Source organism: Cyprinus carpio, chromosome A25 (assembly GCF_018340385.1).
Source record: "Cyprinus carpio isolate SPL01 chromosome A25, ASM1834038v1, whole genome shotgun sequence".
Taxonomy (NCBI): Eukaryota; Metazoa; Chordata; class Actinopteri; order Cypriniformes; family Cyprinidae; genus Cyprinus; species Cyprinus carpio.
Window position 1 is genome coordinate 6,374,412 of NC_056596.1, and position 13,412 is coordinate 6,387,823.

A 13,412-nucleotide genomic window follows, 5' to 3' on the forward strand; every position below is an offset into this window, starting at 1 on the left:
GCTTACTTTACGTTTACACTTTTATGTTATTCCTTACAAAAGCAAGAGTGAAAATGTCTTGCAGCTGTCTTTAAGTAACAAAGATGTCACGTTATATAAATAAAACAGTTTTAGTTGGCTGTTATTTGTGTGCGTTGCCTTGAGGTATATATCACTAAACAGACAGGTTATAATTTTGTAGAATTATGTATTTGAGACATTTTGTGTACTATACAAGAAATTCAACTTTTTTTATATTAAGGAACATTTTTATATTACCCTGAAAAAACCCTGGAAATATCCGGAAATTGTAAAAATTTAATTAAATTAAATCCAGTAATAAATAATTAAGAAAAAAAAATAGCATAATTAAATCTAGGAAATTCGTAAAGTATAATTTTCTGTTAAACATTTTAACTATAAATAATAATAATAATAATAGGCTACATGTATGCATTTAGCATAAAATTATTATTATTATTATTAATACTACTACTAATAAAATAATACATTCAATATTACATTACACACACACACACATACTATATACACATATATACATAATATACACACACATATATATATATATATATATATATATATATATATATATACTGTATATATGTGTAATATTGAATGTATTATTTTGACCTTACTTGACTCAAAAACAACTCATCATGTTGCAAAAAAAAAAAGCATGACACAATTATATAATTACATATACATTTATTTGACTGGGCTGTGAAAAATAATGCTATGTTTTCCTGTCGTCAATTTAGAAAAGCCCTTTGAGCGTGTTAAACAGAAATACAGGGTTCTTATCTGTTAGTCACATTGCCCATGCCTTCTGCTGACAGTCAATGATAAATCCTATTTGTAATACCTTTCTGCTTGCGTTTGACTCTGCATTAACAGAGTCTGTCCTCCATTGGCATGCATCCTGCAGCCTACATGTTTCTTTCTTCCTCTCTCTTTTAATATCGCAATCTGTGCTGTCGCTCTGTCCTTCATGTTCACACAGTCTCTTCAAATAGACATCATAACCCCCATTTCACCCGCAGTCCACTGCACGGAATCCAGAAACTGGGCTACGGTATGTGAAAATGATGACTTCACTGTTACACCTTTTTTTTTTAACTGAAATGCTGCTGGAGGATCTCTGAACCCTGCCATTTTCATGTGCCATTTGTAAATATTAGCCTGTCGTTTTATTTTAGACAGAAGGAGATATTACATTTTTATTTAATATAGAATTTTAATTGTGTATCATTGATATTTTAATAATAATATATTTATTAAAATTAAAATATAAAATAAAAAATTTAATTTGGTATTCATCATGTATCAGTTTGCATATATTATTTTAGACAATATATTTAGAATATCATTTAGTTTTAAAGACAACTGAATTACTGTAAAAATTTTTGATCTTCAATAATTTACTTAACAGCCCAACTCTATTGTTATGACTGTGTTGAAATCATGCGTAACAAGAATAAATCTGTACTCATAAAATCAAGATTATGAGTCTAAATGAAAGATGCAGTTATAAAACCAGAGAATGTAGTTGTAAAATACAGATGACCTCATTGTAAAAATAGGATGACCCCATTCATAAAAAAAAAATAATAATTCACACGGACACATATAACAGTGAATCCTCTTGTCACAGAAAGTGTCTCCCTGCAGATTGCTTTTGGCAAAACCGTCACACTGAACAGGATTACGCTCGATAATTAACAACCCAAGAAATGAGCATGAGCGAGACTCCTATGAAACACTTTTAATTAATAATAGGCTAAATTAAAAGCTGCATTTTCATAAGCTTTGCAGGGCAAATTCATCTCATGATTACAAATGGACAAGTCTGATATGTTCTAATTGGACCTGATTTGCATATACAGGAAAGGATTACAGAGATTGGTTTTGATAGCTTAGGGCTGCCTTTGTACTTTACAATCAAGAGGCGGAGACTTTTTCTCCTTGGGCGTGTGTGAGTGAAGAGTGTGTAAGCATGTTGTACTGATGATTAAAAATGTATCCCGCATTTGAACAAAATTTATTATATCTGGCAGAAATATATGAACATTTGTTTGGAGAGATTTAAAAGTGTTTAATTCTAGCAACTTAGTTTGTTACTTTATTGATACTCAGTGCTGGAGTCTATGTTTAAGATTAGGCATGGTTTAGGACAATTTAAAGTATAACATTACCAGCCTAATTTGTTTCTCTGTGTTAGAAAGCCTCCAACCTGTGGCTTAGTCCTAGGCTTAGTACAAGACCTAGATGTAGACATAAACCTAGACTATGTCTGGTTCTGCTGGCATTTTAAAGTGTGTAATACTACACTCAGCTTAATTTAAGTGCTGCAGTGCCTAGTAAATCATTAGTTAAGCTGCTGAGTTTAAGTCTGGGTCTGTGTCTGCAGACATTTTAATGCATGTAATGTGTTTGGGTCTAAGTCTGGTTGTACATCTGAAGACATTTAAAAAGGTGTAAAACTGAATAAATATTGTAAGTCAGGATGTAAGTCTGGGTCTAAATTTGGTTTTATGCTTGCAGACATTTGAATGTAAAACTAACTTAATTTTTGTTTGTGTCTATGTTGGGTTCTAAGTCTGGTTGTGCATCTGCAAGAATTTTAAATTGTGCGAAAAATACCTCCGGTTTCACAGAAAATCTTAAGCTAGTCCCAGACTAAAATGCATTTTGGAGCTGTCTCAACTGAAAATACAGTATCTTGCTCTACCATATCTTAAAATATGTCAGTGTCATTGTTCTGTGTCAAGATGCACACCTGTAATGTTTTCTTCTATGGCATTTTTGTAAAAGTTGCTTAAATATCTTAAGCCTAGTCCTGGTTTAAGATAAGCAATGTTTGTGAAACCGGGCCTTAGTTTTATAAGTCTGGGCCTATGTCTAGTTCTACATCTGCATCTATGTCTGGATCTGGTTTTATGTCATTTTTAACTTAATTATTAAGTCGGGGTCTAACTTAATTTTATAAGTCAGGGTGTAAGTCTGATTCTAAATCTGGTTGTACATCTCCAGACATTTTGAAATCTCACTAACTTAATTTTATAAGTCAGGGTGTAAGTCTGATTCTAAATCTGGTTGTACATCTCCAGACATTTTGAAATCTGTAAAATGAACTTAATTTTATAAATCAGGGTGTAAAGGCCTGTTCACACCAACGACGATAACAGATATAGAAAAATATAACAAGATATAGATATAGAAAAGATAACAATAAAGATACAGTTCTAAAAATTGTTCTCAATGTTAAAGAATAGCAGAGCATAGCAGCTATAATGATAAAGGGACAGAGAAACGATATCATTAGAATCACTTTCAAATTTTTTCCAGCTGATGAACAATAAAAACATTGACAGCCAATCAGAATCAGTCCTGCTACAACGAGCTCAAGAATTTAAAGTGGCAGACGAACATGCATTTAGAATAAGCAGACGATATCATCCTCTGGTGTGGACCCTAATATAGAATTAAAACTTAAATTTCATAAATCAGGGTGTAAGTCTGGGTCTAGGTCTGGTATGTCTGCAGAAGTTTTAAAATGTGTAAAACTAACTTCATTTCATAAATCATGGTCTAAGTCTGGGTCTAAATCTGGTTATACATTTTCAGACCTTTTACAATGTGTAAAACTAACTTGAATTTGTAAATCAGTAAGTCTCTGTGTCTATGTCTGGATCTAAGACATCTGGGTCTAGTTTGCTTGCTGGGTGTAAAACTCAGACTCTATGTCTGGATCTATGTCTAGTTTTATGCTGAATTGCAGATGTTGTATAAATGTGTAAAACTCAGATTGATAAGTATAGGTCTATATATATTTAGAACTAAGTCATATATCCAATATATATAGCAATATATTGGTAATATATATATTATACATATCTGAATCTGGGTCTGCAAATAATATATATTCATAGGCCTAGACAGTATAAGTATAGTGTAATACTGCCTGAATCTGGGTCTTAAATTGTGTTGTATTGTTGATAATCAAGAAAAGTGTTAGAGTTCAAAATCAGAGCCTAAGTCTACGGTCTATGTCTATGTGCATTTTAAAGTGTGTAATATTAGCAAATGTCTTTGTTACTGTTGATAATCAAGAAAAGTGTTAGAGTATAGGTCTAGGTCTGTGTCTAAGTCTAAGAATGCCACTCGCACCTTCTTATAAATCGGAGGATTGGGAAACATTTCATACTCCAGCGGATCTTTATGGAAATTGACTACACTCAAGGAACCCATGAAACGTGTATTTTTTCTCTTCATAATGTGCAGTATTATAAGCCCCACTTTCAAAAGCCTTTCCTTTGAACGTCTTAAGTGCCGTTCAACAGAGGCACATAAACCTGGCTATTTAAACCCTGACACACACACCACACATTCAGAAGCGAGCACGTACGCACACACACATAGGAAAGAGATAGACCAGCATGTTTTTAGGCAATGTCAGTGGGAGGTAAGTTTGCTTAGATAGCCGTGAAACAACAGGAGAGACAAAGGCACAAAAAGGAGTTTTTTTTGCCCTCTCATCTTCCTCTTTCCTTTATAATTTCTGTTTTCACTTCTCTTGCTCTTTGTCTGTATACTGTTTGGGTTGAAGTCGACTGTGTGCCAAAGACTCCTCCGTACATGGAGTGAAAGCCCGGCTCTTAAAGGATTGGGCTGTACTCTTCCCACTGGGAGCGTGGGAAGACTGACTTGTGTGGTATCGGCAAAGAGATCTAACGAAAGACTCCATTCTCTCGTAGCTTCACGAAGCACTCCCACGTCTTTGTACACTCACTTTGCGTGTGTGGCAAGCAACATATATTTTATTGGGCTTTTAATGATGTAAACGTTTAAATGGGATCAAGGCAGAAATACACATGGAATGGATATGTGGAGGTTTCTTTTCACAGACGGATAAAAATAGCTCCTTCAGCTTATTTGTGAAGTGCAGATTGCTGTAGGATGTAGAATAGAGGAAACAAAGTGGTTTATTGCACAAAAACGTCCTTTTACTGGTAAGATGGGGTAGTGACAAATGAATGTGAAAAAAGAAAGTGAAAGTGATGTGACATACAATCAAGTATGGTGACCCAAACTCAGAATTCGTGCTCTGCATTTAACCCATCCATAGTGAACACACACACAGCAGTGAACACACACACACCGTAAACACACACCCGGAGCAGTGGGCAGCCATTTATGCTGCGGCGCCCTGGGAGCAGTTGGGGGTTTGTGGCACCTATCCAAATGTAACCACAGTCGTGGTATTGCCGGCCCGAGACTCGAACCCACCCTTAGGGTTAGGAGTCAAACTCTCTAACCATTAGGCCACTACTTCCTCTTCAATGTGCTTGAATGTGCAGGGATTCAAGTGTACGCAGAGATCAAGGGCAGGTGGAGGGAGAGTTTAAGTGGAGAGGACAGAGGGTTTGCAGGCAGGACTTCATCAGATCAGCTGAACGCATCGCAAGTCTCTGATTCCGACTTGAATTAGAATTTAAATTATCTCTCTCTCTCGCCTCTCTCTCTTCTCAGAGTTTTATTTATTTATTTATTTATTTTTTTGCAGAGCTGGAGCAGTGTTCTTTTTCAGTATTGTTTTAGTATGGTATAGTTATTTTCAGCACTGAAACTGCATCATGATCCTCAATCAACTTACATGTGTTGTTGTGTAAGTGTCAATAATGTGACATTATCTACATAATTTTTTTTTTAAATATATTATATAAAAATAAGGGCTATCATTTTAGTGCATTTAATTAATTAGTTAGGGAAAATAACTCAATTAAAACATTTTAACGTAATTAATGCCCCATTTACTGCCACCCGCATGGCAGTTTTAATTTCTTATTTAGAATATCATTCATAAAAAAACAACAACAATAATAATAATAGTAATAAGTGAAAGTTCACCTAAAAAGAAAAATTCTGTCATCATTTACACACCCTCATGTCGTTTCAAATCTGTATCACTTACTTTCTTTTATGGAACATAAACGAAAATAATGAAGAATGTTTGGAACCAAGCTGATTTGGTTACCAATGATTTTCATGGTACGAACAAAGAATACTGAGATGTTTCTCAAATGATCTTTTCTTATTAATTTTTTTTTTTGTTCCAAACTATTTTCCATAGTTTGTTAGACTGTTGTAGCCTAACCATTTGTGTCATTCATTTTATGTTGATTCAGATAAAATATTTCTTACTAAAGACTTTTTTTTTAATATCTACTTGATATTTTTCTAATTTAACACAATAATGGCTTTTGGGGTTATTTTCACAGCCAAATTTAATTTGATTTATTAGATTAATTAATCGCCACCATGTAATTAACTCGATTAAAATTTTTAATTGACTGACAGCCCTAATAAAAAACATTATATAATAAAAATTATATTTTATATGTTATATAATAGTATGCGATAATAATCTATAAACAAACTGATATTGTATAAATAAATATTAAATCTCATCTATAATTTTATGTTTATTTATACCATTATATGCCATTTATAAATACCAATATATTAAGCATCCATTTTTATTTTTATTGAATGTTTGTTTGGATCTAGGAACATGATTAACTTGTGTTTATATATATCTGTAATCCACTGTGGCAAAGTGCAAAAACATATATTATGTTATATTGTGTTACATGAACAAAAAATATTTAACATTTATTTGAGTACTGTTTTATTGGGGCTTAAAGTAAAAGAAAAAAAAACTGTCAAAACGTAATAATCTTTTTATTGCCTGTTAAATTAAATTACTTTGTATGAACTTTGATATTCATAAAAAATAATAAGCAAAAAAAAAAAAAAACGTAATATTATCAAATATTTTTGAAAAGGAAATTATGTAAATTTTTAAAGCCATTATAAACTTCTCTTACAAATGATTACAAAAGTTTTTCTATAAGGTGTTAAACTGACATAGATGCAGATTTCTAATTTCAAAAGAATTTTCTTTTCATCGTCTTTGACTATCCTTACTTCTCATTGACCCTTAAGCTGAATGCAAAATCGTAGGTCACTTGCTATTCACGATGAATGTATGCCATTCATTATTATGGCAAAAGGCAGTAATAATGGCTCAATCTCATTTTACGACTCAAAAAAAGAAAAAGAAAAAAAAAATCATCACTCCAGCCTAATTGCATGGACGTATTCAGATTCAATTAAATACAGAAAATGAAACGGAGCCGGTGAAAGAGCTCATAAACAGAGGCCATGCAGAAACTCATTATGAAATCATCAATACCAGAATCACACAAATTAGTCGCCCCTTCTGCTGTCTTTTGTGGGGCGTCAGCCAGGGCCATAATAGTCAAGCTAAATTAAATGTTAATGTGTTTTTGATAAGCTTTGTCCATCTCTTTTGGCTTTGTAAACTTGCTAAGCAAGGTGATGTAATTTTCCCGTTCAGATGAAACGAGTCAAGGGAGACGTCTCCCGAAAATTTGACGCGCAGTAATTGCTGTGTAATATTGTGACAGCAAAGTGTCATACTGATTTGGGGGCTTTCTCCTGTTTAAAAGATGAGCAATCCACAATACAAGCTACTCACTAAATGCCACAGGTTACCTTTTACAGGTATTAAATACATAAATGTATGGTAAAGCAAAATGTTTATAAATTAAAACCTTTTTTCTCATGTTCATGTTTCTTTTAGGTAACCGGCCATGTGTGGTGCTGACAGCAAGGGTTCATCCAGGAGAGAGTAATGCCAGCTGGGTACTGAAGGGCACACTGGAGTTCCTGTGCAGCAGTGATCCTTTAGCCGAGAGCTTGAGAGAGGCCTACATCTTCAAAATCATCCCCATGCTCAACCCTGACGGGGTCATTAATGGCAAGTATGTACTGTATACACGCACACACACACACGCACAGTGTGCGAATGACTACATTTATTACTTTCAAAACATTGAATTTAGAAAAAATACAAGATCTTTGTCCTCTGTTTTGTTGCACAGTTTTTGAATGCAAGAATACATGGTGTGTCTTTGGCACCTTTGCTCATTCTGTGTTATTTGACCTTGGTAAGGGACCCTGATCGAGGAACATTTGTGACCCTGGACCACAAAACCAGTCTTAAGTCCCTGGGGTATATTTGTAACAATAGCCAAAAATACATTGTATGGGTCAAAATTATTGAATTTTCTTTTATGCCAAAAATCATTAGTATATTAAGTAAAGATCATGCTTCATGAAAATATTTTGAAAATTTCCTACTGTAAATATATTAGAACTTAATTTTTGATTAGTAATATGCATGGCTAAGAACTTCATTTGGACAACTTTAAAAGGCGATTTTTCTCAATATTTTGATTTTTTATGGTAGGAGCATCCAGTTTTATGGACTGGTTTTGTGGTCCAGGGTCACATATGTTTGTATGAAGGTTGTGCTGTAAATTTGATTTACTTCTATGGTAGGAGCATCCAGTTTTATGGAATTTCTGTATAGAACAGGGAGCATTATCTATCTATCTATCTATCTATCTATCTATCTATCTATCTATCTATCTATCTATCTATCTATCTATCTATCTATCTATCTATCTATCTATCTATCTATCTATCTATCTATCTATCTATCATCTATCTATCTATCACAATCAAATGGATATCTCAGACAAAATTAAACAAAATGTAATATTTGATGTCCAGTTTTATCTTAATCTTAAGTTAGTCTATGATACTGATTCTTGGTTTGATGGTTTGATCAACAGTATATTTTTAATGGTTGACTGATTTAGGTAACTTATTATTGTTTTTATGTATTGTTATTATAAACAAACAGAAAATAATGATTAAACATAACACACAAATCACAGCACATACACAAACCTCAGTTTCAGTGTCACGATATAAATTAGTTACAAACAACTGGAAATGTATGTTTTCATTTATTTTGAACAGAGAGTAGTGCTACATACATTTAGCATAAGCAGCTGTTTTTGATTTGAGACTGTATAATTTCAAGATTTAAAGTGCAAAAAATAGAATGGTATGACTTTAGATTTGTGAAATTGTGCTATATAAGACGGACTGAATGATAAATGCAAATTTATGCTCTTACAGCAGGTGGTGCTTATGGAACAGCAGCAATATAGAATTTCCTTGGATACCGCTGCAAACAAAGCAGCTGCACTTACCGTTACACCACTTACACAAGTATATATCAAAAATCAGTATTGAATGAAAGAATGTGTTCTGTCATAGCAGCAAGATTAAGAAATTATGACAATTGTGAATATTTTTTATCTTTATCTAGATAGATCGATAGAGCAATTGATTGATATCCCTTTTCACAATGCCAGGTCACACCATACTGTTTTAAAAAATCTTTCCATCATATTCTGCAGGTTATAAATGACCTCTCGCCGTAATCTCAGTGTAGCAGGTCCCTGCGTTTGCCACGATTCATGATTGCTTTAGGCATCTGTAAGCAGGCTATTTCTTCCTGTCTGAAAGTTCAGTCACCATCTTGTCCAACAGAGCTGCACACATTAAGGCAGTCACCTTTTTGCCCTTGGAATTGAGTGCTGAAATGAAAAAGACAAATGCCAGCATGTTTTAATCTACCAGATATCGCCATATCTCCCTTGCTGTTCCCAGCTAGATAGTATTTACATGTGTAAAACCAATACAGAGGTCAACTCTGTGGCCATCCCTATTTAAGAGCTCTCCTTCCGGCTTATCAACACTCTATTCACAGTCAGGGAATGATCGATTCTCCTCACAGATTCCTCACAACTGAGGGTGACCTGATTTATTTGCCAAGAGAGCGGGGTCTCTTCCATTGCGTGGCCTCCTCCTTATCACCAGTACAGGAGCTTCTGTATGCTGCGCTATTGATCAGGCATGCTAACTGTATTAGAGAGGATGCTCAGAGAATGGAGGTGTAGTGGGCAGCAAGTTAAAGGAGACTCGCTCTATTCATCTGAGCAAGGATTTATTCCTCCAGTGACCTCATAAAAAGTGTGTGGATGATAAAGACATGATCTCCTCAAGTTATAGGCTCCAAGTGTGAAACTGTGCAATAACCAGATTGGTTTTTGTGAACTTTGTGTTATTTATGGGCATAGGAATATATTGTAAGTGAGATCAAGGCTTGATCTGTGTTGATGTGTTGGTGATGTGTAATCACAGTTCCAAGCTCTTAAAATGATAATTTACTAAAAACAAAATCTGATTCTGTCATTTACTCATCCTTCTGCTGTAATTCTGGCATTTTTGCTCATAATTTGTTGCTTGATCTTGGAAAGTGTTGTTTGTTGAGGAGCATTGTTTGAGGACTTTTGTATAAAGGTGGTACTTTAAGTTTTATTTTGATTATTTATATATATATACAGTACAGGTCAAAAGTTTGGAAACATTACTATTTTTAATGTTTTTGAAAGAAGTTTCTTCTGCTCATCAAGCCTGCATTTATTTGATCAAAAAGTACCAGAAAAAAATGTAATATTGTGATATATTATTACAATTTAAAATAATTGTTTTTAAATTTATTATACTTTAAATTATCATTTATTTCTGTGATGCAAAGCTGAATTTTTAGGATCATTATCACACGATCCTTTAGAAATCATTCTAATATGATGATTCATTATCAAAGTTGGAAACAGTTCTGCTGCTTAATATTTTTTTCAGAACATGTGATACTTTTTTAGGATACTTTGATGAATAAAAAGTAAAAAAAAAAAAAAAAAGAAGCTATGTTTTTAATATATATATATATATATATATATATATATATATATATATCTATTGTAATATATAATTTACACTACTAGTCAGTAATTTGGGGTCAGCAATTTTTTTCTTTCTTTTTTTTTAAAATAAAATCAATAGTTTTATTCAGCAAGGATGTGTTAAATTGATAAAAAGTGATATAGAAAATATATTATTAGAATATATATTATTAGATTTTTTATTTTTATTTTGAATAAATGCAGTTCTTTTTAACCTTTTATTCATCAAATATTTTAGACAGCAGAACAGTTTCCAACACTCATAATAAATCAGAATATTAGAATGATTTCTAAATGATCATGTGATAGACTGGATGTTACATGTGACGCTGAAGGCTGGAGTAATGATGCTGAAAATTCAGCTTTGCATCACAGGAATAAAAATTTTTTTTTTAAGTATATTCAAATAGAAAACTATTATTTTTAAGTTATAATAATATATATATAAAATTTTTTTATATATATATATATATATATATAAAATTTATGTACGGATCAGGTGGCATAATTCATTTTTCCACACTGTTTTTGAATAGAATTTCATTTTTATTTATTATGAGATATGCATTTATGAAATACAATTATTTATTTTATTGCATTATTTTTTTTTGTCAGTTTTTAAAACACACACACACACACACACACACACACATGACCTTTAAAATCGCAAAACACACACACCACACACACACACACACACACACACACACACACACACACTTTGATTTAATCCAATATAAATACACACACAGATATCCTAATTCTGATCCAGATTTTGATTTAATCCATGATTCTGGTTTGATGTTTTTAACGGAAGTGGAATTGAGATTTGAATCTAAATAGTTATAATCACAGTTCTAAGCTCTTAAAAGGTTCATTCACTAAAAATGAAAATGTCTTTGATAATTTACTAATGCTTGCATTGTTCCCAAACCTGTATGACTTTCTTTTGTGGAAAACAAGATATATTTTATTTTTGCTCCCGCACTGAAAATCAATAGGGTCCAATTTGTTGTTGTTTTGGACCCTTTGACTTTCACTGTATAGACAAAAACAGTTGGCATATTCTTCAAACTGTCTTTTTTATTATCATTATTATTTTTATATATTTTGTTTTAGCTGAAGAAATACAGGTTTGTCATACAGGTTTGGAATGACATGAGTGTGAGTAAATTAATTTTCATTTTTGGGTTAACCTATCCCTTTAAGTTTCACAACACATGTCCACCAATACAATCCCACACTCTATTTAAACCCATTCAGTATTTGTTTTCCCATAAGCCTACACAAATTACTGTGACAAATTAAGGTTTCACTTCAGCAAAGTGCAAATTCACCTTCAGGGTATTACTTCCTGTGTGGGGGGCCTTTATTAACAGTTTCAGGGCAGCTTGTTGCTTGGTGACAGGTCTGAGGTACGTGGGAGAGTGCTTGATGCCTTTAGCGCTGATCTCACATCCTCAATAACACAGACGCTAGGTCTGTCGACATTGAAAGTGATGTAGCTGCAGTCAGAAAGCAACATTAATGTATACATTGTGTATTTAGATAAATAACCTTGTAGTTTTATTCAATTTCTTACTGTTAGAGTGTTCAAAAGCTGAAAGTTTCGCAACAGAATTCACAAATGCACCTCCATAAAGTCCACCGCACACTTGGAAAGCGGCAGAGCTCACTTTTAAGATTGGACATCTTCTAAATATGGTACTTCCGTCAGTTTCATTTATATGGTAATGCAGTATTGCATAGATATAAATACAGTGGTGTTGCAAGCCCTTTGAAATGGAAATGACAATGTGCGAAAAGGTCACATTTGCTTCCATCAAATTCACCACAGACTTCAGAAATTTCAAAGGGAAATATCCATAATGTAGGTCAAGGGGTCTGATGTTTTGTGAAACCCTGTGTCCGTTTTGAATCGAATTTTAACACGGAGGAAAAAAGTGTTTATGAAGCTGTGAAAGCGGCGTTCATTGTGAAATGCTATTAGCACAAGCCGTTTTACAGTACTGTTAGATAATATAATATTATTATGATTACTTCAGACTCAAATTTGTGATTTAACTAGCAGAAAATTAGATAATCAGATTTATGACTTGTTATATAGAATACTTATGCTTAAAATGTATTTTAATCAACTTAGAATTATATACAGGCCATTATTTACTTCAGAAAGCTACAGTTTGTGGCTAGTTTTATAATATAGGCCTATTAATTTTAAACCTCTCAAATGTGTAGAGGAACCCCTGAGAAGCATGCAGATGTTACACATTTTTTGAGTTTGCTGATGAAAGGTGCGAAGTTTAGCACTCTCTGTACTGTTTATGTAGCATGTAGTATTAGCATTCACAGAGATCTGTGTGATTCTCTTGTTGAAATCGGAAAAAGACAATCCATTGAGCAATCTTTTGTTGAGTGCAGGGACCGGGAGACGTGAACGGATGTGACTTGTGACAAACAGCAGTTTGGTGTCTGGTGCTATCTTGCTGAGCGACACGTTGGGGGGTGAGATTACAGAGCTCACTTTCTGCTTTGGCTTAGCATAGGACAAAACAAGAGGTGTGAACAGAGAGGCTGCTGTCAAAAGCATCTCTCGGTAATGTCAAATTGAATTGGGTTTCCGACATCATGAACTCCCATACGAATTGCACATTAGCCGTACAT

General features: G+C 33.3%; 1 protein-coding gene across 1 annotated transcript in view; it reads left to right on the forward strand.

The window, feature by feature from the left end:
• LOC122135674 (cytosolic carboxypeptidase 4-like) overlaps nucleotides 1-13,412 on the forward strand; it is a 139,755-nt gene that overhangs the window by 62,439 nt on the left and 63,904 nt on the right. Inside the window, exon 19 of the mRNA XM_042715913.1 lies at nucleotides 7,667-7,847. Within this exon, the coding sequence (XP_042571847.1) occupies nucleotides 7,667-7,847 (181 nt within the window). The remainder of the gene's footprint in view (nucleotides 1-7,666; nucleotides 7,848-13,412) is intronic.